Raw genomic sequence first — 25,162 nt, 5'->3', positions numbered from 1 at the left:
TGGATATATGGATGGATGGATGGATGGTTGGATGGATGGATGGATGGATGGATGGATATATGGATATATGGATGGATGGATGGATGGATAGATATATGGATGGATGGATGGATGGATGGATGGATGGATGGATGAATGGTTGGATGGATGGAAGGATGGATGGATGGATGGATGGATGGATGGATGGATATATGGATGGATGGATGGATGGATGGATGGATGGATGGATGGATGGATGAATGGTTGGATGGATGGATATATGGATGATGGATGGATGGATGGATGAATGGTTGGATGGATGGATATATGGATGGATGGATGGATGGATGGATGGATGAATGGTTGGATGGATGGATATATGGATGGATGGATGGATGGATGAATGGATGGATGGATATATGGATGGATGGATGGATGGATGGATGGTTGGATGGATATATGGATGGATGAATGGTTGGATGGATGGATAAAAGGATGGATGGATATATGGATGGATGGATGGATGGATGGATGGATATATGGATGGATGGATGGATGGATGGATGGATATATGGAAAAAAACTAAATGCAATAAGCTTTTTTATAGCCATATTAAAGATGTCATGTTTAATCATGCTCCAATGAGAACACATATATAATTAAATAATCACCATCACAACAATGCGGTCTTGCATTTGAATTAACCTGAACACAGTTTCAATATAATGCAACAAAGTTATGTTGAAGCTTCCACTTTTAAGAGCAAAGAGGATGATGACAGGCTCAGGATCAGAGGCAGAAAGCACATAAGTTGGAAAATGTTATAATATTTTGAGCCGCGTTGAACAAAAATTGCAGCAAGTTTAAATGAGCGTGGAGCTAAACAACCCGTCATCATAACAGGCTGGAAACATGAAGAAGATAACTTCTTCTACGCTTCATTTTAAGATGAAGTGCATTTTGAATAGCCTGCATTTATTTATTAATAATAATACTGTTTTTGTTTTTACATTTTACAAAGGAAATGTTTATTTAAACGTCTTTGTTGTGTGGGGGGGAAAAAACATGTAATTGTGTAATTATCAGACCGCCATTACATTTTTCATCTTGTGCTCCCCCTAGCGGCAGCTCGCGCACCCCCAGGGGTCCACGCACCACACTTTGGGAATCCCTGCTGTAAAACATCAATCTGTATGATCATAAACAGAAATCACGAGGCGCTGTAAGCGTCTTGGTGATTCTTGGGCTCTGCTTTAGATGACACTGTCAATAAAGTCCGCCTGGCTGACATTTAAATGTTCTGTATTTGTTTTGATGTGTGTTAGTAGTTGAGACATATCATGTCCTTCAGTGACATTAAGAAGAAACCTCTTCTCTGCTCTGTTTCTCTATGATTCTCTGTTCAGCTACAGTGGCTGACAAAATATAAAAATACATTTATATGCCTCCAATATTTCACATGTATGCACAAACAAGGGATGCACCTGGTCTACATTGCAATTTATTTGCAATATAACTTGCATTGAAATCTCGCTGTATATAGTCTACATTGTTAGTATTTTATTATTATATAGAGTTCTTGACAAGTTTATTAGACCACCAGTTTATGACACTGCTGTCTTTTGTTTTAATGCTAAAATATAATTTTGTTTCCATGAATTTTCAAATTTACAGTTTTACAAAAAAAACAACAGTAAAAATAGTAAAGCACGTTATTATTTCTTGATTAAAATGTCAAATGGTAGTTTTTTACTTGCACTCCTGAACAGAAAAATGAGTTTTAGTGGTTGAATGTTTTGCCAGTGAGTGGCTCAAATCTGATATGAAAAGGTGAATTCAGTTTGTTTTTTGCCAAATAAATAACAATAACATTTTTATTTTCAAACAAGCTTTTGAACGATTTCTAAAATATTTATATTTTTTCGTTTTTATGACAGGTGGTCTAATCAATTTGTTAAGCACTGTATGTTTAAACTGTGCTGTCAATCAAAAACGCTACAGTTCTGTTTGTCAACAAAGTTTAAACAAAAAGAAACAGCAGAACTGATTGGGACGTTGTCTAAAAACCCTCCAGAATACAATATTTTGCTAATCCTCTGTGACATATATTCAATTGAAAACTGAAAAAAGATGTCATATTCAAAATGATAAGCTTTTGTTTTTTTTGTGACTATACATAATTTTGAATTTGATGCATTCAGTATTTATTTATGTTTTTCACAAACGTTCAAACTCTGTTGGAATTAGGCCTGTATAAAGTAAAAAAAATGCCCCACTATATCTGTGGTAACAACTCCAACTGGTCATTGTTCTCTTTATCTTGAAATAAACAATAGAAGCAATGAAACGCATTACATTCAATACAAGCACGTCTTGTATTAGATTTATAGTAATGTGATATCTGCGCTACTCTCTTAGAAGAGAACTGTTACCAGTTAGAAACACGCTGCAGTCTCAGTGGTTTCAGGTGTCAGGAAGTGTTTCTCCTAACCTTGACTCTCTCCTTGCGGAGGAAGTAGGCGGTGGCGTGCAGCACGTCTGCGGCGTGCGTGGAGTTGTGGTAGGAGTTGGAGGAGTGGTAGCTGGCCTCCATCAGCTGCAGCCAGGAGCGCAGCGTCGCCTCCGAGCAGTTCAGGAACTCACACACGCCGAAACTGGTGAAGATCTTCAGCCCGAGGTAGGTCAGCGGCCTGCAGAGGGTCACAACAAAACAAAACACTCAGGACTTCTGCCTGTCTGTGTTCATGGCATCCTCATGTTGATGCTCATTAATAACCTGCAGCTCTTCTATGTGGAGTTCTCATGTTCTCCCCGTGTCAGTGTGGGTTCTCACCGGGTTCCACCAGTCCAAAAACATGCACCTAGGTTTAATTGGTGACTCTAAATTGCCCGTAGGAGTGAATGAGAGAGTGATTGTCTGTCTCTATGTGTCAGCCCTGTGATAACCCTGTGATTAACCCTTAATAGGACACTCAGTGAAATACTTGCAAATTCCAAATTTCAACCCGAGAGAATATTGGAGGATATTACATACAGCCAGAATGTGTAAAAAAACATACATACCCGGGGGAGGGGGGTAATATTTTGAGGAAAAAGTTTACTAGATTAAAGTGGCAAATCTAGGAGAAAAAATGTGCAGATTTATGAGACTTAAAGTGGTGAATCTGCGAGAAAAAAGTAGCTTTTTTTCCACTTTTTTCTCGTAAATCTGCAGCTTTTTTTCGTGCAGATTCATCACTTTAAATCTCTTACATCTGCGCATTTTTTTCTCATAAATTTGCCACTTTAATCTAGTAAATTTGGAACTTTTTTCTCGAAGTATTACCCCCCCGGTTTGTATTTTTATTTTTATTCATACTTAATATGCCCTAATATGTCGTCAAGTTCTCCTGGTACAAGTCACTGAAGAATAACTCTATTTGTACGACTGCTTATTGCAGATTTTTTTTCTAAATTTTTTATTTTTACATTGGAGGTCAAGATCAATAAAGTTAATATTATCATTTTGGATATCCACTGAAGTTACCAAATATGGTTCTTGCCCGATAAAGGGTTAAATGTATTAGCCAGAATTCTGGACTTTTCTTTTGCACTTGTAAAGACGGCAAAAACTTTGATCATTAACACATTTGGTTATCTTCACCATTCACAAGAAAGACTAAATATTTATCAAAGTAGCGTGGCTGAATTATGACACAATGTGAAGTTGTAAAGTAAACAAACAGGAGCAACACTTTTTGTAGTTGTTTATGTCATTTTTTTGTGGTTGTTTATGTCTGTGGTTGTTTTGCACCTTTTTTAAAGACATTTTGTGTCTCTTTGTGGTTGTTTTACAGCTCTTTATAATAATCAAAGTGTTTTTATTGATTTTCATATTCAAACATCAAATTCAATACAAAATAGTAGGATTCAAAATATACATCACAAATACAGGTCTAAACTACAGACAAAACAGTAACAAGACAGATCCTACTAATACCAGACATCAGACATACCCACCACCCACGTGGTCCAGGCACTCTCGGGTTAAAATAAATAGATAAATGAAAAATAACAAAAATGACATCAACAACAATAATAATATTCATTAATTCCAAAATAATAATAATAATAATAATAATAATAATAATAAATAGTAAAATAATAATAGTAATAATAAAGACATCAAAAAAAAAAAAAAAAAAAAAAAAAAAAAAAAAATACAGGAGGAGGGGGGGGGGGGGGTCAAAAGCTGCCAATTATGTTGGAGCCGATGAAAACTCACGTTCAAAATAAAAAATAAAAGGCTGCCAGACCTTAGAGTATCTCTTAGTGTTGCCCTGTAAAGTAAATCTAAGATGTTCTAATTTAAGGTGTGCCATCACCTCCTCTACCCATCGTTTGTGAGTTGGCGGTGCTGCCTTTATCCAGTTAAGTAAGATCAATCTCCTGGCCAACAATGAAGAGAATGCTATTGCTTTTCTTTGAGCAATCGTTAATTGCGTTTCCTCCGGTGCCACACCAAAAATGGCTGCCAGAGGACCAGGCTCTATATTTTTGTTATAGATGGATGAGAAGGTTTTGAAAATGTTGGTCCAAAACTCTTTTAGCCTGGGACAAGACCAGAACATGTGACATATGTTGGCTGGTACCTGTTTACATCTAGGGCAAGTCGGGTCTGCTCCCTGGTAAATTCTTGCCAGTTTCTCCCTTGTGAAATGAAGTCTGTGTAGCACCTTAAACTGAATCAATCCGTGTCTAACACATATAGAGGAACAGTGTATCAGTTCCACTGCCCATCTCCAATCAACCTCCGATATGTCCAACTCTAACTCTTCCTCCCATTTCCTTTTTATGTAATCAAGGGATGGGGAAGCAACCTTCTGGATATTCCCATAAAGCATAGAAACCATCCCTTTAAGAGTCGGGTTCATGTCCAATAGCCCATCTATCCACCCACTCTGTGGTAATTTAAGGGATGAGGAGAATGTCTTTTTCACAAAATCTCGAATCTGAAAGTATCTGAGGTAGTTATTCTTTGAGGGAATTCCATATTCCTTCTCCAGCAGAGCAGCAGACATAAATACACCATCTTTAAAAAGATTTTTAACACATTCCACCCCAGCTCTAGACCATTCCCTAAACGCTGTTCCCCCAAGGGCCGGGGAAAACAAATGATTGCCATAGACGGGAGCAGATAGGAGAGCGTTTCTGCTTTTAAAATGTATTCTGAATTGGACCCAGATTTTGATAGAGTCATGTACAACAGGGTTGTTTGTGTAGAGGTGCTTGCTTAAGGGCAGAGGAGCGCAGACCAGGGAGCGTAGGAACACTGGGCTAGATGCATATCTTTCCATATGTACCCACACTGGGGTTTCATCATCATCTAACTGTGAGACCCAAAACAACAGCTTATGTATATTAGCCGCCCAATAATAATGCATATAATTTGGTAGGGCCAGGCCTCCCTCTTCTCTCTGTCTCTCAAGGAACTCTCTTCTTATCCGGGGGACTGTTTTTTTCCAGATAAAGGTGGATGTACATTTATTCAGTTCTTTAAAAAATGATTTAGGAATGAAAATTGGTATTGTCTGGAACAAATACAGGAACCGTGGCATTACAGTCATTTTAACAGTATTTATCTTCCCTGCTAATGATAGTGGGAGAGATGACCACCTTTCCATATCTAATTTTGCCTTATCTAATGCTACTTTAAAGTTATGATTAAATAAGTCTTTATATTTACTTGTTACATTAACACCCAAATAAGTGAATTTATCTTTATGTGTTGTAAAAGGATAGGCCTGGAATGATAGTCTCCTCGCCTGTTTATTAATTGGGAAAAGAACACTTTTTTCTAGGTTAATTTTATAACCTGAAACCCTCCCAAAGTCTTCGATAATACCAAGAGCCACCGGGATGCTCGTGACAGGGTTCGACAAGAAAAGGAGGAGGTCATCAGCGTATAGAGAAAGTTTATGGTTTTGCATCCCTCTGCGTATTCCCCCCAGTCCAGCAGCATTCCTCAGCATTATTGCAAGGGGCTCTATTGCCACATCAAAGAGCAGGGGTGACAAAGGGCACCCCTGCCTTGTTCCCCGAAACAGAGGAAAAGGTTCAGATATTACATTGTTAGTCCTTACCATAGCTTGGGGGTTCGCATATATTATCTCAATCCACGAACGAAATTTAGGACCAAATCCAAATCTCTCAAGGGCCGTGAACAGATAGAAATACTCTATTCTATCAAAGGCTTTGTGGGCATCTAGGGATATCACAATCTCAGGCTCAATGTTATCCTCAGCAGTGTACATCACATTAAAAAGGCGACGAAGACTACTGGAAAGTTGTCTGCCAGCAACAAACCCTGTCTGGTCAGGATGTATTACCTTACTTATAACAGGCTCAATCCTAGCTGCCAGTGCTTTGGTCAATATCTTATAATCACATCCAAGTAAACTCACTGGGCGGTATGATTCACATTTAAGTGAATCCTTATTTTTCTTAAGGAGCACAGAGATCATAGCCTGTGACATTGTTTGAGGTAAAGATTTTTTATCAAGGATCTCCTTATATACTCTACAAAGCAGGGGTATTAGTTTAGGAGCAAATGTTTTATAGAATTCACTTGGGAACCCATCAGGGCCCGGCGCCTTACCTGTCTTCATATTTCGAATCGCATTCTCTATCTCCCTTGCAGTCAGGGGTGCCTCTAATCTATCCCTATCTGCCCTCTCTAAGGATGGCATTTCCAGATTTTCAAAAAAATTCTTCACTCGCTCCCTGTCATTTACTTCTGAAGTATAAAGATCCTTATAAAAAGACTTAAATTGGTTATTAATACCTTTCTGATCTATAATTTTATTTCCCAAATTATCCCCTATCTCCACTATCATACCAGCAGCCGCTGATTGCTTCAGCTGGTGGCTGAGGAGCTTACTTGCGCGCTCACCATGCTCATAGAGATCCTGTCTCGACCTAAGATATAGATCCTCCTCACGTTGATTTATTAAGATATCATATTCAGTTTGGAGCAAAATACGCTTCTTATGTAGCTCCTCAGAGGGAGCCCTAGAATTTGCTAGGTCAACTTCTTTTATGGCCTTTATCAATTCTGTGGTACGTTTCATCTTTCTTTTCCTTTCACCAGCATTATATGAAATTATTTGTCCTCGTATATAAGCTTTTAAGGATTCCCACAAAATGGCACTACTTATGTCAGGAGTATCATTAAACTCTAAGAAAAAGACTATTTGCGAGTTTATAAATTTTGTAAAATTATCATCTGCCAATAGCCTGTTGTTAAGGCGCCACATTCTCTGAGGTGGCGTGTTCTCAGGAAAGTGAAGTTTCAATATGACTGGGCTATGATCGGATATTACTATACCTGAGTATTCTATATCGGTTACTATAGGGGTCAGTTTATTATCTAATAAGAAATAGTCAATCCTAGTATATGTCCGATGTGGTGGGGAGTAAAAGGAGTACTGCCTGGATGTTGGGTTTACATATCTCCACGGATCAAATATACCATATACATTACAGAAGGAGTTAATGCATTGTGCTGATTTGCTTAATACATTAGATGTTGGGCTAGAGCGGTCCAGAGTTGAATCTAGGACACAATTCAAGTCTCCCCCGAGAATCAGATTATGAGTATCCAAATTTGGTAATAATGAGAATAGGTCCTTAAAAAATTGAACATTATCCCAATTGGGTGCATATATGTTTGCCAGCACCACTGGCATATTGAATAATTTTCCAACTACAATAATATACCGACCATGTTTATCCTCTATTGTAGTTGTCTCTATAAATTGTACATTCCTGTGTATGAGGATGGCCACTCCCCGACTCTTACTATTAAAATTTGAGTGATAAACCTGATTAAATCCCCCCCTACAGAGCTTGGGGATGTCCCTGTTTAGCAAATGTGTCTCCTGTAAGTAAACTATCTCTACTCCCTGGTCTCTCAGATGTGAAAATACCTTACTCCGTTTAGCTGGCTTATTGATCGCCCTTACATTCCAGCTCATCAGCTTTGTGGCCATACTGCTCGGATCCAAGATTGGTGCCTTGTCAGGAGACCGTGGCCTGATGTCACCATTGTGCCCCTATGGTACCCACTATCCAGATCACACCTTGAAGATTTGGCAGCAAAAGCAAAAAAATAAAATAAAATAAAATAAAATAAAGTTAAAAGGAGGGGGTCTGGGAAGGAAGGGGGGGCATCACACACACAAACACAGTCAATACCTAACACATAACATATATGAACGCTAACCCAAACACAGTGCTCTTTAACGAGCACTCTTGTGGCCAACCGGTCCACCATCTCCTGCACACCAAGCCTACCGTGTGCAGCTCCGTGTATATCACCCTCTTAGTCTGAAAAATATAACATCACCCTTTGACTTATTCACCTAATGGGAAAAGCAAACAGGGGGAGCTCTGAACAATGAGATCCTGAATAGGGTAAAGTAGTGGAATAGAAACAAAAAGCAATACCATAGAGGGTGGGCAACAGCAGTCAAGGGGGAACATTCAACCCTTACACCTTGAATAGGGTAAAACAGTGATATGAGGGAGGACAACAATAGCTTCTAGAAATGGAAGACTATAAATATACACATACATATACACATACACACATATATATATATATATATATATATACATACATACACACATACATACGTACCCACACACACACATATATATATACATATACATATACATATACACATACACATACACACATACACACATACACACACACACACACACACACTCCCTTTAAATATACACTGACATCAAATAATCTGTCAATATTGTCAGGACTGATCAACAATACCCTGCCTATATTAATCCCCCCACTTCAACAGTGTAAACATGTGTAATTTCTACTTAGCCAGGATCAAGTCCATCCATAGGCTTCACCCAGGGCTCAGTTCCTTCTTGATGTAACCCACAGCGTCCTTCGGGTTATTGAAGATTTTCGTTTGTCCTCCTTCTGGCGTAATCACCAGTGTTGCCGGGTAACGCAGCCCGTATCTGACCCCCGTGCAGGTCCGCAGGAGGCTTCTTGCTTCCCTAAAGGCTGCTCTCTTACTGTTTACTTCCTGTGTGTAGTCCGGGAAGATGTGAATCTGTCCGCTTCGACCCTCGGGTGTTCTCTCCATTTCCCTCGCCTTCTTCAGTATCTCCTCTTTCTCTGTGTAGTAATGACATCTCACTACGAATGCTCTCGGTGGAGCTCCGTTCCTGTCTCGTCTCGCGCCGAGTGTCCGGTGTGCCCGGTCCAGCGTCGGTGTCGCCACTAGACCCAACTTTTCTTTCAGTAAGCCAGCCATAAACTCCGACGGCATTTTGCCAGCCTCGGCCCCTTCTCTTACCCCCACGACACGTATGTTGTTGCGCCGTGATCGTGCCTCGAGATCTTCACTCCGTTCCCTCAGCTTCAGTATCTCCTTCTCCATTTCTTTCAGTCTTGTCCCCATGTTGGTTATGGTGTCGGACTGATCATTTAACGTTTCATCCACCTCTTTTTCCCGTTCATCCATCCTATCAGCCAGACTGCTAGTTTTGTCACCAATTAGCCTCACCTCCCCACGTAGCAACTCAAACTGGGCTATCGTGCTCTCTTCCAAACTTTTGGTCCATTTCTCCATCTCGGCCGTAGTCTCTTTTCTTCCTTTTTCTATTTCTTCCTTGCACTTCGCGATCTCGGTCTTTGTCTCCTCTCTGTATTTCTCAATCCCAACGTTGGCTTTTTTAATCTCGGACATCATTTCCTTAGCCCACTGAGGTATCTCATCGGCTTGTGATGGGCTAACATTGGCCTTGCTAGCCGAGGAGGCTATGTTGCTAACCACCTGTTGCTTCTCTCCACCCGTTCTAGTCGATCGAGAAGTCATTTTCGGTCTTAAAATGAACTGAAATCGTAATTGCTAGCTCCCGAAACAAAGCGGCATTTGTTCACTACCCCAAACTGGTAGAAGTAAGGTGATATTAATATTTTTTGACTACTTTTACACGGAGCCACCGCACGCACGTCTTCACACGGCAAAGCACATCCGGAAGTCCCCAGCTCTTTATAGTTGTCCTCTGTGTCTTTGTGCTTGTTTTGACCCTCTTCATATCCCTTGTGAGCCTTTTTGTGTCTCTTTGTAGCTGTTTTGTGTCACTTTTTAATTGTTTTGGTCTTTTTGTAATTATTTTTCTGTCTATGTTTTTTTGGCAGAGTGGAGTGGTTTTATGTCTCTTTGTAGTAGTTTTCTGTGACTTTGTTGTCATTTTGCGTCTCTTTTTTTGGTTGCTTTGTCCCTTTTCATATTCTTTCTGAATATCTTTGGTCTCTGCAGCTTTTTTGCATCTATTTGTTTGCTGTGCTTCACTTTTCAATTGTTTGGTTCTTTTTGTAGATATTTTTTTAATGCACTTGTTTTACCCCTTATTGCATTAAGTTTGCATCTCTTTGCAGTTGTGTTGTGTCTTTGTAGTTGTTTTGTATCTCATTTTGTGGTCGTTTTATGCTCCCCTTCTTAATTGTTTTGGTCTTTCTGTTATTTAATGTTGTCTATGGTCGTCTTGGTCCCTTTTGAAGTAATTCTGTGTCTTTTTGCAGTTGTTTTGACCCTTGTCATGTCTCTTGTGAGTCTTTTTGTGGTCTTTTGGCAGCACTGCGGCCCCTGGGCCTGGACCCCGGGAGGCCCAATCAGAGCTCCTTCATGGATGCAGAAGTTATTTAATGCCACAATTATTTGAATAACTGCTGGAGACAGAACTAAATGAAATGATTACCGTGCATACATCTGAACTTTAACAACTGTCAGTCTGTCTGTCTGCACCGTGTCTCACCTCTTGTGTGTGGCCGCCTCCAGCTCCAGGATGTTGAACTCCCAGCACTCCTCGTCATTCAGCATCTCAGCGATGGACGGAGGGACGTCGTTCAGGGTGACGGGGATGGCCAGCTGGCTCTGGCTCATATCTAACACACACACACACACACACACACACACACACACACACACATAGAGTCCAAGGTGATTTGACCATAAAAGGGTCAAACAGAGAGAGAGAGAGAGAGAGAGACAGACAGACAGAGAGAGAGAGGGAGCTCTGTGTGTGATTTGACGGATGAATAATAAATGGTGGTGCCAGTCTATATATATATATATATATATATATATATATATATAAATATAGACTGGCACCACCATTTATTAAATGTGTGTATATATATATATACATAGACTGGCACCACCATTTATTAAATGTATATATATATAGACTGGCACCACCATTTATTAAATGTATATATATATATATAGACTGGCACCACCATTTATTAAATGTATATATATATAGACTGGCACCACCATTTATTAAATGTATATTTATATATATATAGACTGGCACCACCATTTATTAAATGTATATATATGTATATACTGGCACCACCATTTATTAAATGTATATATATATATATATATATATAGACTGGCACCACCATTTATTAAATGTATATATATATATATATAGACTGGCACCACCATTTATTAAATGTATATTTATATATATATAGACTGGCACCACCATTTATTAAATGTATATATATATATAGACTGGCACCACCATTTATTAAATGTATATATATATATATATATAGACTGGCACCACCATTTATTAAATGTATATATATATATATATAGACTGGCACCACCATTTATTAAATGTATATATATATATAGACTGGCACCACCATTTATTAAATGTATATATATATATAGACTGGCACCACCATTTATTAAATGTATATATATATATATAGACTGGCACCACCATTTATTAAATGTATATATATATAGACTGGCACCACCATTTATTAAATGTATATATATATATATATATATATATAGAGAGAGAGAGAGAGAGAGAGATATACATTTAATAAATGGTGGTGCCAGTCTGTAAATATATATATATATATATATATATACATATATACATATATATATATATATATATATATATATATATATATATATATATTCATGTGCAAACAGACTGCTGAGTGTCTTGCTTTGTAACATGTTTCCCTGTGAGACGCTGGTGGAGAGATGGTGAGTGATTAGGTTGTTTAAAGAAGCAGATCTTAGATAAGAATACAGTTTCCAACGAAGAGAAGACGACTTCTGGGAAAACAGACTCTTGACTTCTCTCAGTTAAGTGTTCTTGTGACTTTAATCATTATTATTTGGTTATGTAATAAACTCAGATGGAAGAATTCATCACGTCCATAACCGCAATATGAATAATATTTATTCATAAGATTCAGTCAAGGCAGCAGATTATGTTTCATAATCTCTCTTTAATGATAGGTCACTGAATAAATGTCCGACACTTCTGTTTTTTACTCATTAACATAAACTTAACACTGATTAGTCATATTTAGAGTGTGAGACTGTGAGGGAAGGGAAGTCTGAATTTATGTCAAGAACTAAATGCAAAAAGACAGTTTGCTGCCACAATGTCATGATAAATATTAAGCTCTATTTTTTTTTTTTTTAAATGGAGGTCAGAATGTTTTTCTCAGTCTTGTTGGTGATAAATATCTCTGGGTTTTGAACTGACAAAACTAGAAATTTAAAGATGTTTTCAGACTTTTTTTGCACCGTTAATCAAGAAAATAATGAGCAGATTGCTTGATAATGAAATGAATCATTGGTTGCAGCCAGTGGTGGAAAGTAACTAAGTACATTTACACAAATACTGAACTTAATTGCAATTTTTAGGTACTTGTAATTAGATTAGACCAGGTATTCCTTTATTATCCCACAACGGGACATTTTCAGTGTAACAGCATCAAAAAGTGTTCAGCAGAAATAGAAAGAAGTATCAATAAAAAAAACAATAAACTGAAACAAGCAATATTAACAAGAAATATAAGTAATAATAATAATAATATAAGTAAGTATATAGATAGTATTTTCAATTTAGACAATAAGAAATATAAAACAGGTATTAACACTCTGAACAGTTATATCAAATTGGGGACAATATATACAATATAGACAACTTACATAAGAAAAATATTTACAGTGAACTCTGAGTAATAGTAATTCCATTTTATGTACTTTTTTTTTTTTAACTACTTTTGGAGGCAAATAGTGTACATTTTACTCCACTACATTTAGTTACTTTTCAGGTGATTTAACATAAAAGATGATCAATTTAAAGTAAGTAAAGTAGACATAATTTCAAATTAAACCTCCTAACAGGATATTAAGTAGTTAAAGCTATCCCTATCTTTACTAAATCAAAACGCTGCTTACATAAATATATCTTGTAATATATTTAGAATATAAATAACAATCTGAGTGGTGACATTCTGCATACTTTTGATACTTTAAGCACGTTTTCTGATATTTTTGTACTTTTACTTCAGTAAGCTTTGAATGCATGACTTTTACTTGTAGTGGAGTAATATCACAGTGTAGTATTAGTATATTTACGGCAGTAAAGGATCTGAATACTGTTTCCACCACTGGTTGCAGCTTTATTCATATCAAACAGTTATGAGACTTGCAACACCATGCAAAGTTTGCGGCTGACTTCTTGTGTGTATTATGACAGAATATTTGTTGTACAGAGAGTTAAAGGTACTGTGCAGTGAAATGCCTTTATACTGTAATACTATTATTATAATATTGTATTGTTTGGATATATGATAACTGATATATTGGATCTTTAAAACTTACTTTTGCAGAAGACATATTCATTCCCAGAGAGTCTCCGCAGCCCGTCCTGACGAGAGAAACAAAAGTTAATTATTTTATTAACTGTAACAACAATGAATGAGCTCCATGTACTCTATGAATCCAGATCATCCGCTAAACAACACATTTATGAATAAAAAACAGCAGTGGACGACTCCTCTCTCTCTGTTGCAGGACGGAGAGATTCAAAAGAATCTTCTCTCCTCTTATTATTATTATTATTATTATTATTATTATTATTATTATTCTCTCCTACAGCCATCAGCTGTCTCATTCTAACAGAGCTGATAAATAAAGTCATTTAGATGTGCAAAACACAAATCTTAAGAAATTGGATTTTTTTTATTGCTGTTGTTGTCAACTACACTACATGAAAGGACAAAAACCAACTATGAGTTGGTCTGTGTCTCAATACTTTGACTTTTGTCTTCTGTCTGTGTCTCTCTAAATATCACAAAAACAGCTCATAAATATGAAATTATATTTAGAAAAGGCTCAGTCATTTCCTGAAACAGTTGTGCACTGTAGTTTTTCTATTAAGTGTTACTCAAACAATGTTTGCTAAAGTTGTTCTGGCTGATTTGACGATAAAAATGTGTTTGATTCATTATTTATACTGAGCAAAAAGCTGGTGATATTCTATGCTTTTGTTTATGTCAACAAATCCCTGTTAACGACACAAAAATATATTGTCTATCAATAGTTACTTTTTCCTGTTTTTGGGACTATTTTCAGCAGCGGATTAATCCACATTTGGTGCTCTAGGGAGTATTAGCTGCAGGAGGACGGAGGACAAAATAAGTCTAAATAGACTAAAGTGTGTGTGTGTGTGTCTGGAAGAACAGAGGGGGGAGATATATCGGCCTTTTTATAGGATTTGTAGGCAAAAATAAAGAATTTTCCTAGAAAATGTATAATTTTGTATCTTGCTGGAAGTCTGAGGTCAACGTCTGAGTGCAGCAACTCGCCTCTTATTCAACAAATTCAACAAAAAAAAAGAAATAAACAAAGACTCTGTTGGCACTCTGTTGAAACAGAACTGATTTAGTGGGCCAAACATTTCTTGGTTCAACAAGAATGCATGTTCAATTTCATATGCATGAGGTCAGAACATTTTTACAACGTGCATAAAAGAACTATTCCTAACTTCTCCTTATAAAGAGTTTGGAGCATGTATAGTAATGATTATGATGAACTCAAGAGCAGATAATTACACTCATGAGCCCCCCAACCAGGTCGTTGGTGTGGGGGTCATCTTCTTTGGAGGCGAGCTGTGGCGAGTAGAGCTCCGTGGTCCTCAGGATCTCTAAGACCCGGTCCAGGGCCTCGGCCACCGTCACCGGGCTGCTCTCCTGGGCCGCGTTGATGATGTTTATTACCTGAGGAGGGAAAGAAAAGTCCCTGTTTCTGCTGCAAAACAGACACAAACAGAAGCATAAAGAGCTCTCTGCTGAGGAACACAGCGCTCCTTTATCACTGGATCTGCATGTGATGCTGCAGAAATCTCGTCTGAGGCGAAACGGCTAAAAAAAGCTGCTTCTCAAACACACAAGAGCATCACAGGACCTGCAGCGGGACAATAACCCGTACTGTATACTGTATATGATCCGCCCGCAGCCTGACCTGCTTTATTACCGCTGACCCAGACCTTCACATGCTGACAGCAGAACCTTCTTTAACACTTACATTTAGACAGGAAGTTCACAAATACACACAGTCAAAAATCCCCAGAGGTTTAACCCTTAATAGGGCACTCATTGAAATACTTGCAAATTCCAAATTTCAACCCTGGAGAATATTGGAGGATATTACATACTGCCAGAATGTGTAAAAAAAAACATACGGACCCGGGGGAGGGGGGTAATATTTTGAGAAATAAATGTAAGAGATTAAAGAGGAAAATCTCGGAGAAAAAAATGTTCAGATTTATGAGATTTAAAGTGGTGAATCTGCGAGAAAAAAGTTGTTTTTTTTCCACTTTTTTCTCATAAATCTGTGACTTTTTCCATGCAGATTTGCCACTTTCAATCTCTTAAATCTGCACATTTTTTTCTCGTAGATTTGCCACTTTAATCTAGTAAATTTGCAACTTTTTTCTCGAAGTATTACCCCCCCGGTTTGTATTTTTATTTTTATTCATACTTAATATGCCCTAATATGTCGTCAAGTTCTCCTGGGGCGTAATATTTTGAGAAATAAATTTACGAGACTAAAGAGGAAAATCTCTGAGAAAAAATGTTCAAATTTATGAGATTTAAAGTGGTGAATCTGCGAGAAAAAAGTTGCTTTTTTGTAAATCTGCGACTTTTTTCGAGCAGATTTGCCACTTTAAATCTCTTAAATCTGCAACCTTTTTTTCTTGTAGATTTGCCACTTTAAACTAGTAAATTTGCTACTTTTTTCTTGAAATATGATATCCACTGAAGTGACCAAATATAGTTTGTCGCCCGATAAAGGGTTAAAGTAGAGTGTAACAACAAATTCAAAGACATAACGCTCTTTGACAATAATATTATGCTAGAAAATGTAGCTTTTTATTCTACTTTTGCATCAAAAGAAGATTTTCTAAAAGTTTTTCCATTGGTAATTGAGGTTGCAAAATTCTGGGAATTTTTAAGGTTGGAAACTTTCCATTAGAATTTATGGGGAATGAATAGGAATAAACGGGAATAAATTGAGAATTTACAAAATTGAAGGTTGGCCCTTACAGCACAATAAAAGCTGTAGACATGATTAACTCACTCTGATCACTGAAGTATAAAATAAATACTTTCCCACAAAAATACTGCTGACCTGATTAAAGTTTTAGAGATTATGTAAAATGTTTGATTTCTCAGGTTTAATGCATTTCATTTCTATGCAAAACAGAAAACCAGTACAACATATTTGATATGTTCAAACTGACAAACTTTTGTTTTTTGTAAATATAAAATCCAAATTTGATGCATTTTATCTACATTTCACATAATGTCCCGACTCTTTTGGAACCAGAACTAAGGATGCAAATTAAAATGTGTGAATGTAAAAAGCAGCGTTACCTTGGTGATGGGAGCCTCGATGGTCATGGAGTGAATCCTGGCCACCGACGAATATCTTCTGTTCTGTAAACTGGGAGCTGAAATCAAATAACAAATAATGATTTCATGCATCATGGTAGTGCGGCTCATTGATGGTCAGCCCTTAAAGTCTATTCATTAAAGACAGTAATTATCCATTCATCTTGGTTAACACTTCTCTAGATACAGAAAGGCGCTTTACACCAACAGCAGAACAAAACAAAAGAAAGAAGAGCATGAATTAGTCCAACAGAAGGAGAGGAAGAAGAGTTGGAGGCGGATTTGAAGAGGTGAGTTTTGAAGAGTTTCGGTTAGGTTAGGGTTAGGGTTAGGGTAGGTTTTGTTGAGGAAAAAGTGGTGGCAAAACAGATAAAACTGTTTTGCCACGTGCACTGGCACAGGCTATTTCTTAAAATCATGTAAAACTCCATCATGTGGTAAAAACAGCTTCTTTTGCAATCAAAAATATGTTTTCTTATGTTATAAAAGAATATAAAAGAAATAAATAAATAAATTAAAAGAAACGGAAACAAAAGGAGGGGACAGCTTCCCCTATGTACTTTGTGTGGGGAGCAACTATCCTTTATTTCTTTTATTTCTTTATTTTGAGAAGGTTGTGTTATTGTCTAATGGTGTTAAAAATCGACCTCCCGCTACTTGTTGGTTTGTTTTTCGTATTTTTTTCACACATCGGGAGTCAGGGATATTGAGACTTTTAAGAAGATAAAAATAAAAATAAGACAAATAAATACTTAAAAAATAATACTACTTAAATAATTAAATGAATTTGATAAATAGTCATAAATAAAAGCATGATAAAAGGATAAAAGTTTGGGTTAGGGTTAGGGTTAGGTGAGGTTACCTGGAAATTAAAAATCAATACAACCGCAGTGCTTTTATTTTGAAGACCGTTTATGTACTGTATGTTCGCGCATACGCAGCTGCATAGAAATGCGTTCCACAGAAACACTGAGTTAGCTTGTTGCTAAAACGCCATCTCACAGTAAAAAAGGAAACGTTGACATGGAATGTAAACTTTTTAACATTCAAGCCCAAGACAGACTGGACCTTTGTCACTAAATAAGAAAAAAGAACTGAAAAACAATAAAAAAATGCCGGTTTACTGCTAAACATACAAACTCTATATTGTTTTTGTGGTTTGAATGCATTTTGTGTTTAAAATAAATGGAAAAGTGAGAGAATGATTGGAGTTTATACTATTTTTACTGCTATATTTGACCACATTAACGTGTATTCTTACCAGTAGCAGCTCAGAACCAGATAATCTACTGCATTTTATAAGGCCATGAAATCAATACTGAGCAGAATTAAGTTCAGAGTATTGGTCCGGCCCTGTGCAGTCCAAGGTAGAGAAACAGATTAAGGCTTGTTGCTGTAATTGTAAGCTCTTGCCAAAAGAAAGACTGAATAGAAAATGTGCAAAAAAGGAGAGAAAAGGGAGAAAATATAAACAGAGCAAATGTTTATAAAAAGGTAATAAAGGAGGAGAAGAGGAAGAATGAAAGCGGTTTGACTAAAGAAGAAGCTCAGAAATAGAAAAATCATCTCACAACAGTCTGAGTCACCTCCTCTCCTCCTTTGTGCTCTCTGCTCCCTCCATTCATTCAAACAGAGACTCTAATTAAAGATAATGACTTTTAATTGGTCTTACCGTCACTACCGCGAGAGCTGAGAGATCTGGCGTCGATGGAGTCTTTCCTCCGGTCGCGATGACGTAGAGAATGGCACTCTGAGGACACAGAGAAGGAGGTTAAATATACAGCAGGTTTACTCTGATGGAGGAACACAGTTAGACTGGTAGAAGAGATCAGCTGCCACAGTCTGAGTTTACAGTTTTTTGATTAAAATAAAAATTACACCAGCTTTAAAAAACACATTTAAGAACATAATCAATGTTCTACAAGGTTTTTGCAGAAGTCTCAAAGACTTTTCTAACCATATAGATTTGAAAGAATATTCCGTCTGCTGACATTTTAAGATATTTAATCAGTTTTGTGACTCTGTGATTCAGGAGACACAATCATGCAATTCTATAATTATCGACAAAGTTTTGGATGAAAATATACGATCAAATAAGAAAAGTGTCAATATTAAAGGGTGTGTTTTGGTCAGTTACCTGACTGAGAATGTTCCCCGCTGCATCTCTCCTCCTTGTTGAACTTGTGGACCTGATAGAGAGACACAGAGAGAGAGAGAGAGAGAGCAGATTAAAGGTCTGGACGGCGACCAGGAGTTCCTGCAGGTTTTCCTTTGCTGTGAGGAAAATAATCAGTCTAATTTCCTTGAAAGCAGCACGCCGGTAGGATTACTGCTGTTGATTAAAGACTTGAGATTTAATGTTCTTTTACTCTTTGAACATATCCTCAAATCTCACCCTAACAACCTAACGTATTAAATAAGAGTCAGCCTTAAAAAGGCATAAAATCTGTTAACTGTTAGAGTTAATTTGCATAAATTCAACTTGTCTTTGAAAAAACCTCAAATCCAGAAAAAGAAAAAAACTAATTAGATAATTTGCTAATGAACTGTATGGTTTATTTGTCATGTGAAAGTAAAATCTGCATTATTATAAATTTCATATTCATGCTGACTTTTGTACTGTAAAAACTCAATAAAGCTTTGTGCAAAATCTGCAAAACTTTGACCATCACTGTGAACTTTATGGCACATTTTTCCAGTTTTGGTAATAAAACATTTTGCTGCAGGTGTCGACTGGTACAGTACATCCTGTTAGTCACACGGAGGTTATGTAGATATGGATAAGTAGAGCCGGTTTAATCTGGTTACAGGAGATCTTCCTCTTGCAGTGACTCACTGAACCTTTACATGCTGCTGACTGGACACGGGGAACATTTCTCTATCGCACATAAACTCCTTTTTATGCACAAAAAACAGAAAAGTGTCTTTTTGATGCAGAGAAGGTGAAATGCTGCATCTCCACTGAGACGCTGTCATCCATCCCGTCAGGATCGCTCTGATCTGATTCTGTATTCCTGCACGGGACGTTTTTCCTCCAAGCACTTTAAAGCTCACATTATTCCTGGTGTATTCCCACCCAGACGTTTAGCCGTACACTATGGTTTCCATTTCATGGTGTTGTTTAGTTAGCAGTTATTTGACTACACTGTAAAAAATGTTTGTAAAAATTACAGTAAAACACTGTCAAATTGCATCAGAAATAGGCCGTAAAATTAAAAATGTAATATCACCGTAGTAGATGCTTGTAATTACCGTAAATCAAGAAATAATGCAAAACTTTTAGACTGTAGAAAACACAGTTTTTTCATGTAAAATGAATGGAGAAATATCATAATGTCACAAGGACACAATCACCCTAAAAATAAAGGCACTACTCAGTCTAAATTACAGTTTTTGCAGATTTTTACATTTCAATTTACAGTAGAAAATTCTGGCAACCACAGCTGCCGGTATTTTACCGTAAATTAAACCGATTTTTTTTTACAGTGTGGTTAATAACATGACTATTGCCTCCATGTTTCTCTCACACAATGCATATTTTCTCTTTCACAGCCCCTCCTCTCTGAAGTCGCCTGCTCTCAGCGCTACAGTGCGTCCCATTCTGAGTAAATAGGATTAAGACAGTGTAAACACTTCTAATGACATACAAGGTTGCCAGATTCTGCTGGCTGCGTCTTAATGGGCTTCTTGGGCTGCAAAGCACAAACAGACATCTTAAAGAACATCTTTTTGAATTTACTGGAGTAAAGCTGGGGGATAGTTGGGATTATGATGGGCCTTAATTGAGAGGGAAAGACAAACAAGAGTGACCCGAAGTCTGCAGCGCTTAGTCAAATAACTGCTAACTAAACAACACCGTGAAATGGAAACCGTGGTGTCCGGCCAAACGTCTGGGTGGGAATACACCAGGAATAATGTGAGCTTTAAAGTGCTCGGAGGAAAAACGTCCCGTGCAGGAATACAGAATCAGATCAGAGCGATCCTGACGGGATGGATGACAGCGTCTCAGGGAAGATGCACTTAGTTTAACCTCTGAAGCCCAACAAGCCCCTTCATGGCCTCTGTAACATGGACATATGTAGACTGTAATTTTGTAATATACATGGTAATTGTATTTATGTTTATAATATTTATATATACAGTACAGGCCAAAAGTTTGGACACACCTTCTCATTCAATGTTTTTCCTTTATTTTCATGACTATTGATGTTGTAGATTCATCAAAACTATGAATGAACACATGTGGAATTATGTACTTAACAAAAAAGTGTGAAATAACTGAAAACATGTCTTATATTCTAGTAAGCAAAGGGTGGTTACTTTGAGGAATCTAAAATACAAGACATGTTTTCAGTTATTTCACACTTTTTTTGTTAAGTACATAATTCCACATGTGTTCATTCATAGTTTTGATGCCTTCAGTGAGAATCTACAATGTAAATAGTCATGAAAATAAAGAAAAATGCATTGAATGAGATGGGTGTGTCCAAACTTTTGGCCTGTACTGTACATGGTAATTGTATTTATGTTTATAATATTTTTATATATATATATATATATATATATATATATAGTACTTTACAATATACATGTATAGGTATTCACAATGTAATATAAATTGTTTATAGTATATGTATATATATAATTATTTATAATATTTGTATGTCGATTATTCATATATGTATGTATATACTGACCGTTAAGGGGTAGGACTAGATAAGTTTTTTTACTTCTTCCTACCCCCTTTCGAGCTTGCAGAAAGTGTGTGTTTTTTTCAATTTTTTTGCTTTTTTTTTGGTTAAAGAAAACATGCTCATGCTGGATGGTTTGGTGGGTTAAAGTGTCATCAAATCCTAAACTTTTGCTCCTAGCTTGCATTGTATAATTCATGGTGCAACACCCTGATAAACTCATCCAGCTGGACGCGGCATGATTCAGGTTGTGGGGACGACTTTGGAGAATGGGATCAGTCCCTGCTGCCGTGTCTCAGGATTCCCGATCCCGAGCAGGAATGAATGCCATTTGGCTTTGGCAGGCAGACGCCAGCGGCTGACTCACCTTCTGTCCACACGATGAAAGAGAGCGGCGAGCTAAAGCGAGACTGTGTGCAGCTTTGCCCGGGGTATAAATAGCCCTGGCGCCTGGCTGCTAGCCCTGCAGGGCCTTAGCGGGGGATCCTGGTGCTTAGCCTAGCTTAGCGTAGTATGACGTTATTGGCCTGGAACCCAGCTGAGAACAGCGACACACCTGCTCCACAGTGAGTGTGTGCTGCAGCCCTGAGAGGCTACATTTCCTTTTCAACTATTTCACTCTGACACTTACAGCATACAGTTCATTTCTAGTATTTATGTTTAACGCCGGCTGCCAGCAGAGTTTGCAGTCTGAGTCTGAATCCAGTTTCAAGCATCTCATACGCAAGCAGTTATGAAAAAGTTTATTTATTAACATTAAGCACCAAATTGGGGCAACAGATTACTGTTTAGGGAACACATATTCAACATTAATTAGTTGCTTATTAGCATGCAAATGAGTAACATATTGGCTCTTAATTAGTCATTATTAAGTAGTTATTAATGCCTTATTCTGCATGGCCTTATTATGCAACCAGTAAGACATTAACTAAGAGTTTTCCCTCTATTACCTCAGAATTATTGCTTATTAGTAGTAAGTAAGGAAGGTTTTTTATATGAGTTATGATCTTAATAAGCTTTACTTCGTATGGACTTTATAAGTCTCTTTAACTTTGTATGTAATATTGAATGAACTCATAAGGTTTATGTAAAAGTTTACGTAAATTTTAAGTAAAGTTTATGTAGAAATTTGCATTAACGCTATTTAATTTATCTATATTACTTTTTAATGAAAGAAAAACATTGCATTTAATTTGACCTTTTACATTCAAGGTATGTAACAAAATTACATGGAAAATGTACATGTAATTAAATTACATAAAGTCCACATTTTTGGCTTAATCATTTTTTTGAGTGTACATTTCCTTTTCAAGTATTTCACTCTGACACTTACAGCATACAGTTCATTTCTAGTATTTATGTAACGCCGGCTGCCAGCAGAGTTTGCAGTCTGGACTCAATCACTGGTTTCTCTTCTGGACCTGATTGGGCCGAGCTGTTGTTCTCGCTCACTGTAATCATTAAAAGTGGATTTATAAGTCGAAGGCTTTTTGTAAATTATACTTTGCAGCATTTCTTTCCCCCGAGCCGCTCCTAGTAGGCTTGTAAAGTAAGATTTATCTTGCAGCCTGCAAATCAACATTTTGGTTTTAATCTCTGAAGTTTCAGGTTTGTTGCATTTTACTCACTGTGGCTTGTTTTTTTGTTGTTTTTTTTAAATATAAGAGTCCTGCACCTCTATGAAAACAGCACAATCTATTTACATTTTTACGACCTCTCCCCTCGGCTCTGTGTAAACAGCAGTTCACTCAGTTCAGCTTCACTGAATTTTTGTCATGTTACTGTTGGTATCAGCTGAGTCATCCACAGAATGTAAAGTTTTTACAGGATCTGGTTAGTGCAAATGGTTTAATTGTGGAATATTTAAAATAAGATACAGTTGAAACCAGAAGTTTACATACACTATATAAAAAGACACATATGCTTTTTTTCTCACTGTCTGACATGAAATCAGACAATCACTTTTCCTGTTTTAGGTCCGTTAGGATTACCAAAATTATTTCTATTTGCTAAATGCCAGAATAATAAGAGAAGGATTTTTTTAGACAATTTTTCATGACTTTCTCCAAAGTCAGAAATTTACATACACTAACATTATTATGCCTTGGAACAATTTGGGAAAGCCCAGATGATGATGTCATGTCTTTGGAAGCTTCTGATTGGTTCATTGACAACATTAGAGTTAATTAGAGACACACCTGTGGATGTATTTTAAGGCTCACCTGAAACACACTGCTTAATTAAAATTATTAGATTAGATAGACAAAATTAGAAATAATTTTGGTAATCCTAACGGACCTAAAACAGGAAAAGTGATTGTCTGATTTCATGTCAGACAGTGAGAAAAAAAGCATTATGTGTCTTTTTATATAGTGTATATAAACTTCTGGTTTCAACTGTATGTAGAATAAAATAACCTTGACGAAGAATCACTAATTTAAGATAAGATTTGGATATTTTTCCAGATTATTTCACATAATTTGTTCACAGCTTTTAAGAAATTTGAAAATCAGCCGATAAAATTCTGGTTTTACAGTTTCTGGCTGTGATAAATGACGTTATTTTGGCGATCTTTTAAAAGAAAAGCAGCCGGAGGGTTCAGAGGATTCAGATTTCCAAAGTGCAAACCTCTATTTCTCTCAGGTTTTTATTAGAGCCCAGTGATTAAAACCATCTTCATTACCAGCAGCAGCTGGTCAGTGGACTCACCTGGTTGTTGTTGTTGATGTGAGGTCTCTTGATGGCGACAAAATGTCGAATCTTCCTGTTGGAGGAGAGATAAAGTGAGTCAGTGAGTGAGATTTGTTGTGGATGAACAGTGAAACTTGTTCCTCTGAACTTACCCTCCTTGGCCGATGACAGGTGTGATCTTCACCTGTTGCTGGATACTGTCACCAGACTTCTTCCTGGCAAAGTAAATGCCCTGCCATTCCTTCAGAGAACACAGACGAGCAGATATGATACTGTTAGACCTCTCACTGTATATTATCCAGAAACTATGACGATAGACAACAGTATCACTGTTTAACCCAGATCATCCACAGCCAACACTACCTGTTGGTTTTACCAGTTAACCCTTTATCAGGCAAAGAACTATATTTGGTAACTTCAGGTAATATTTTGAGAAAAAAGTTGCAAATTTACTAGATTAAAGTGGCAAATCTACAAGAAAAAAGTCACACATTTAAGAGATTTAAAGTGGCAAATCTGCGCGAAAAAGTCGCAGATTTATGAGAAAAAAGTGGGAAAAAAGCAATTTTTTCTCCCAGATTCACCACTTTAACCCTTAATAGGACACTCATTGAAATACTTGCAAATTCCAAATTTCAACCCTAGAGAATATTGGAGGATATTACATGCAGCCAGAATGTCTAAAAAAAAAACATTCGAAAATAATATTTCGAGAAAAAAGTTAAAGTGGCAAATCTACAAGAAAAAAAGTCGCAGATTTAAGAGATTTAAAGTGACAAATCTGAGTGAAAAAAGTCGCAGATTTACGAAAAAAAGTGGGAAAAAAAGCAACTTTTTCCTCGTAGATTTGCCACTTTAATCTCATAAACTTTTTTCTCAAAATATTATTTTCGTACGTTTTTTTTTTACACATTCTGGCAGTATGTAATATCCTCCAATATTCTCTAGGGTTGAAATTTGGAATTTGCAAGTATTTCAATGAGTG

At 37.0% G+C, this 25,162-nt stretch overlaps 1 protein-coding gene across 1 annotated transcript in view; it reads right to left on the bottom strand.

Moving 5' to 3' along the window:
• The window catches only part of pde8b (phosphodiesterase 8B), an 87,135-nt gene that overhangs the window by 7,076 nt on the left and 54,897 nt on the right, over positions 1 to 25,162 (bottom strand). The window contains exons 9-17 of the mRNA XM_059358082.1: positions 24,330 to 24,418; positions 24,196 to 24,250; positions 18,933 to 18,984; positions 18,468 to 18,545; positions 16,778 to 16,854; positions 14,954 to 15,118; positions 13,722 to 13,767; positions 10,819 to 10,948; positions 2,471 to 2,669 (exon numbers count right to left, since the gene is read on the bottom strand). Of these exons, the coding sequence (XP_059214065.1) occupies positions 2,471 to 2,669; positions 10,819 to 10,948; positions 13,722 to 13,767; positions 14,954 to 15,118; positions 16,778 to 16,854; positions 18,468 to 18,545; positions 18,933 to 18,984; positions 24,196 to 24,250; positions 24,330 to 24,418 (891 nt within the window). The remainder of the gene's footprint in view (positions 1 to 2,470; positions 2,670 to 10,818; positions 10,949 to 13,721; positions 13,768 to 14,953; positions 15,119 to 16,777; positions 16,855 to 18,467; positions 18,546 to 18,932; positions 18,985 to 24,195; positions 24,251 to 24,329; positions 24,419 to 25,162) is intronic.

Source organism: Centropristis striata, chromosome 19, assembly GCF_030273125.1.
Source record: "Centropristis striata isolate RG_2023a ecotype Rhode Island chromosome 19, C.striata_1.0, whole genome shotgun sequence".
NCBI classification, from domain to species: domain Eukaryota; kingdom Metazoa; phylum Chordata; class Actinopteri; order Perciformes; family Serranidae; genus Centropristis; species Centropristis striata.
The sequence above is the reverse complement of the archived record's forward strand: the minus strand, read 5'-3'. Positions and strand labels throughout refer to the sequence as shown.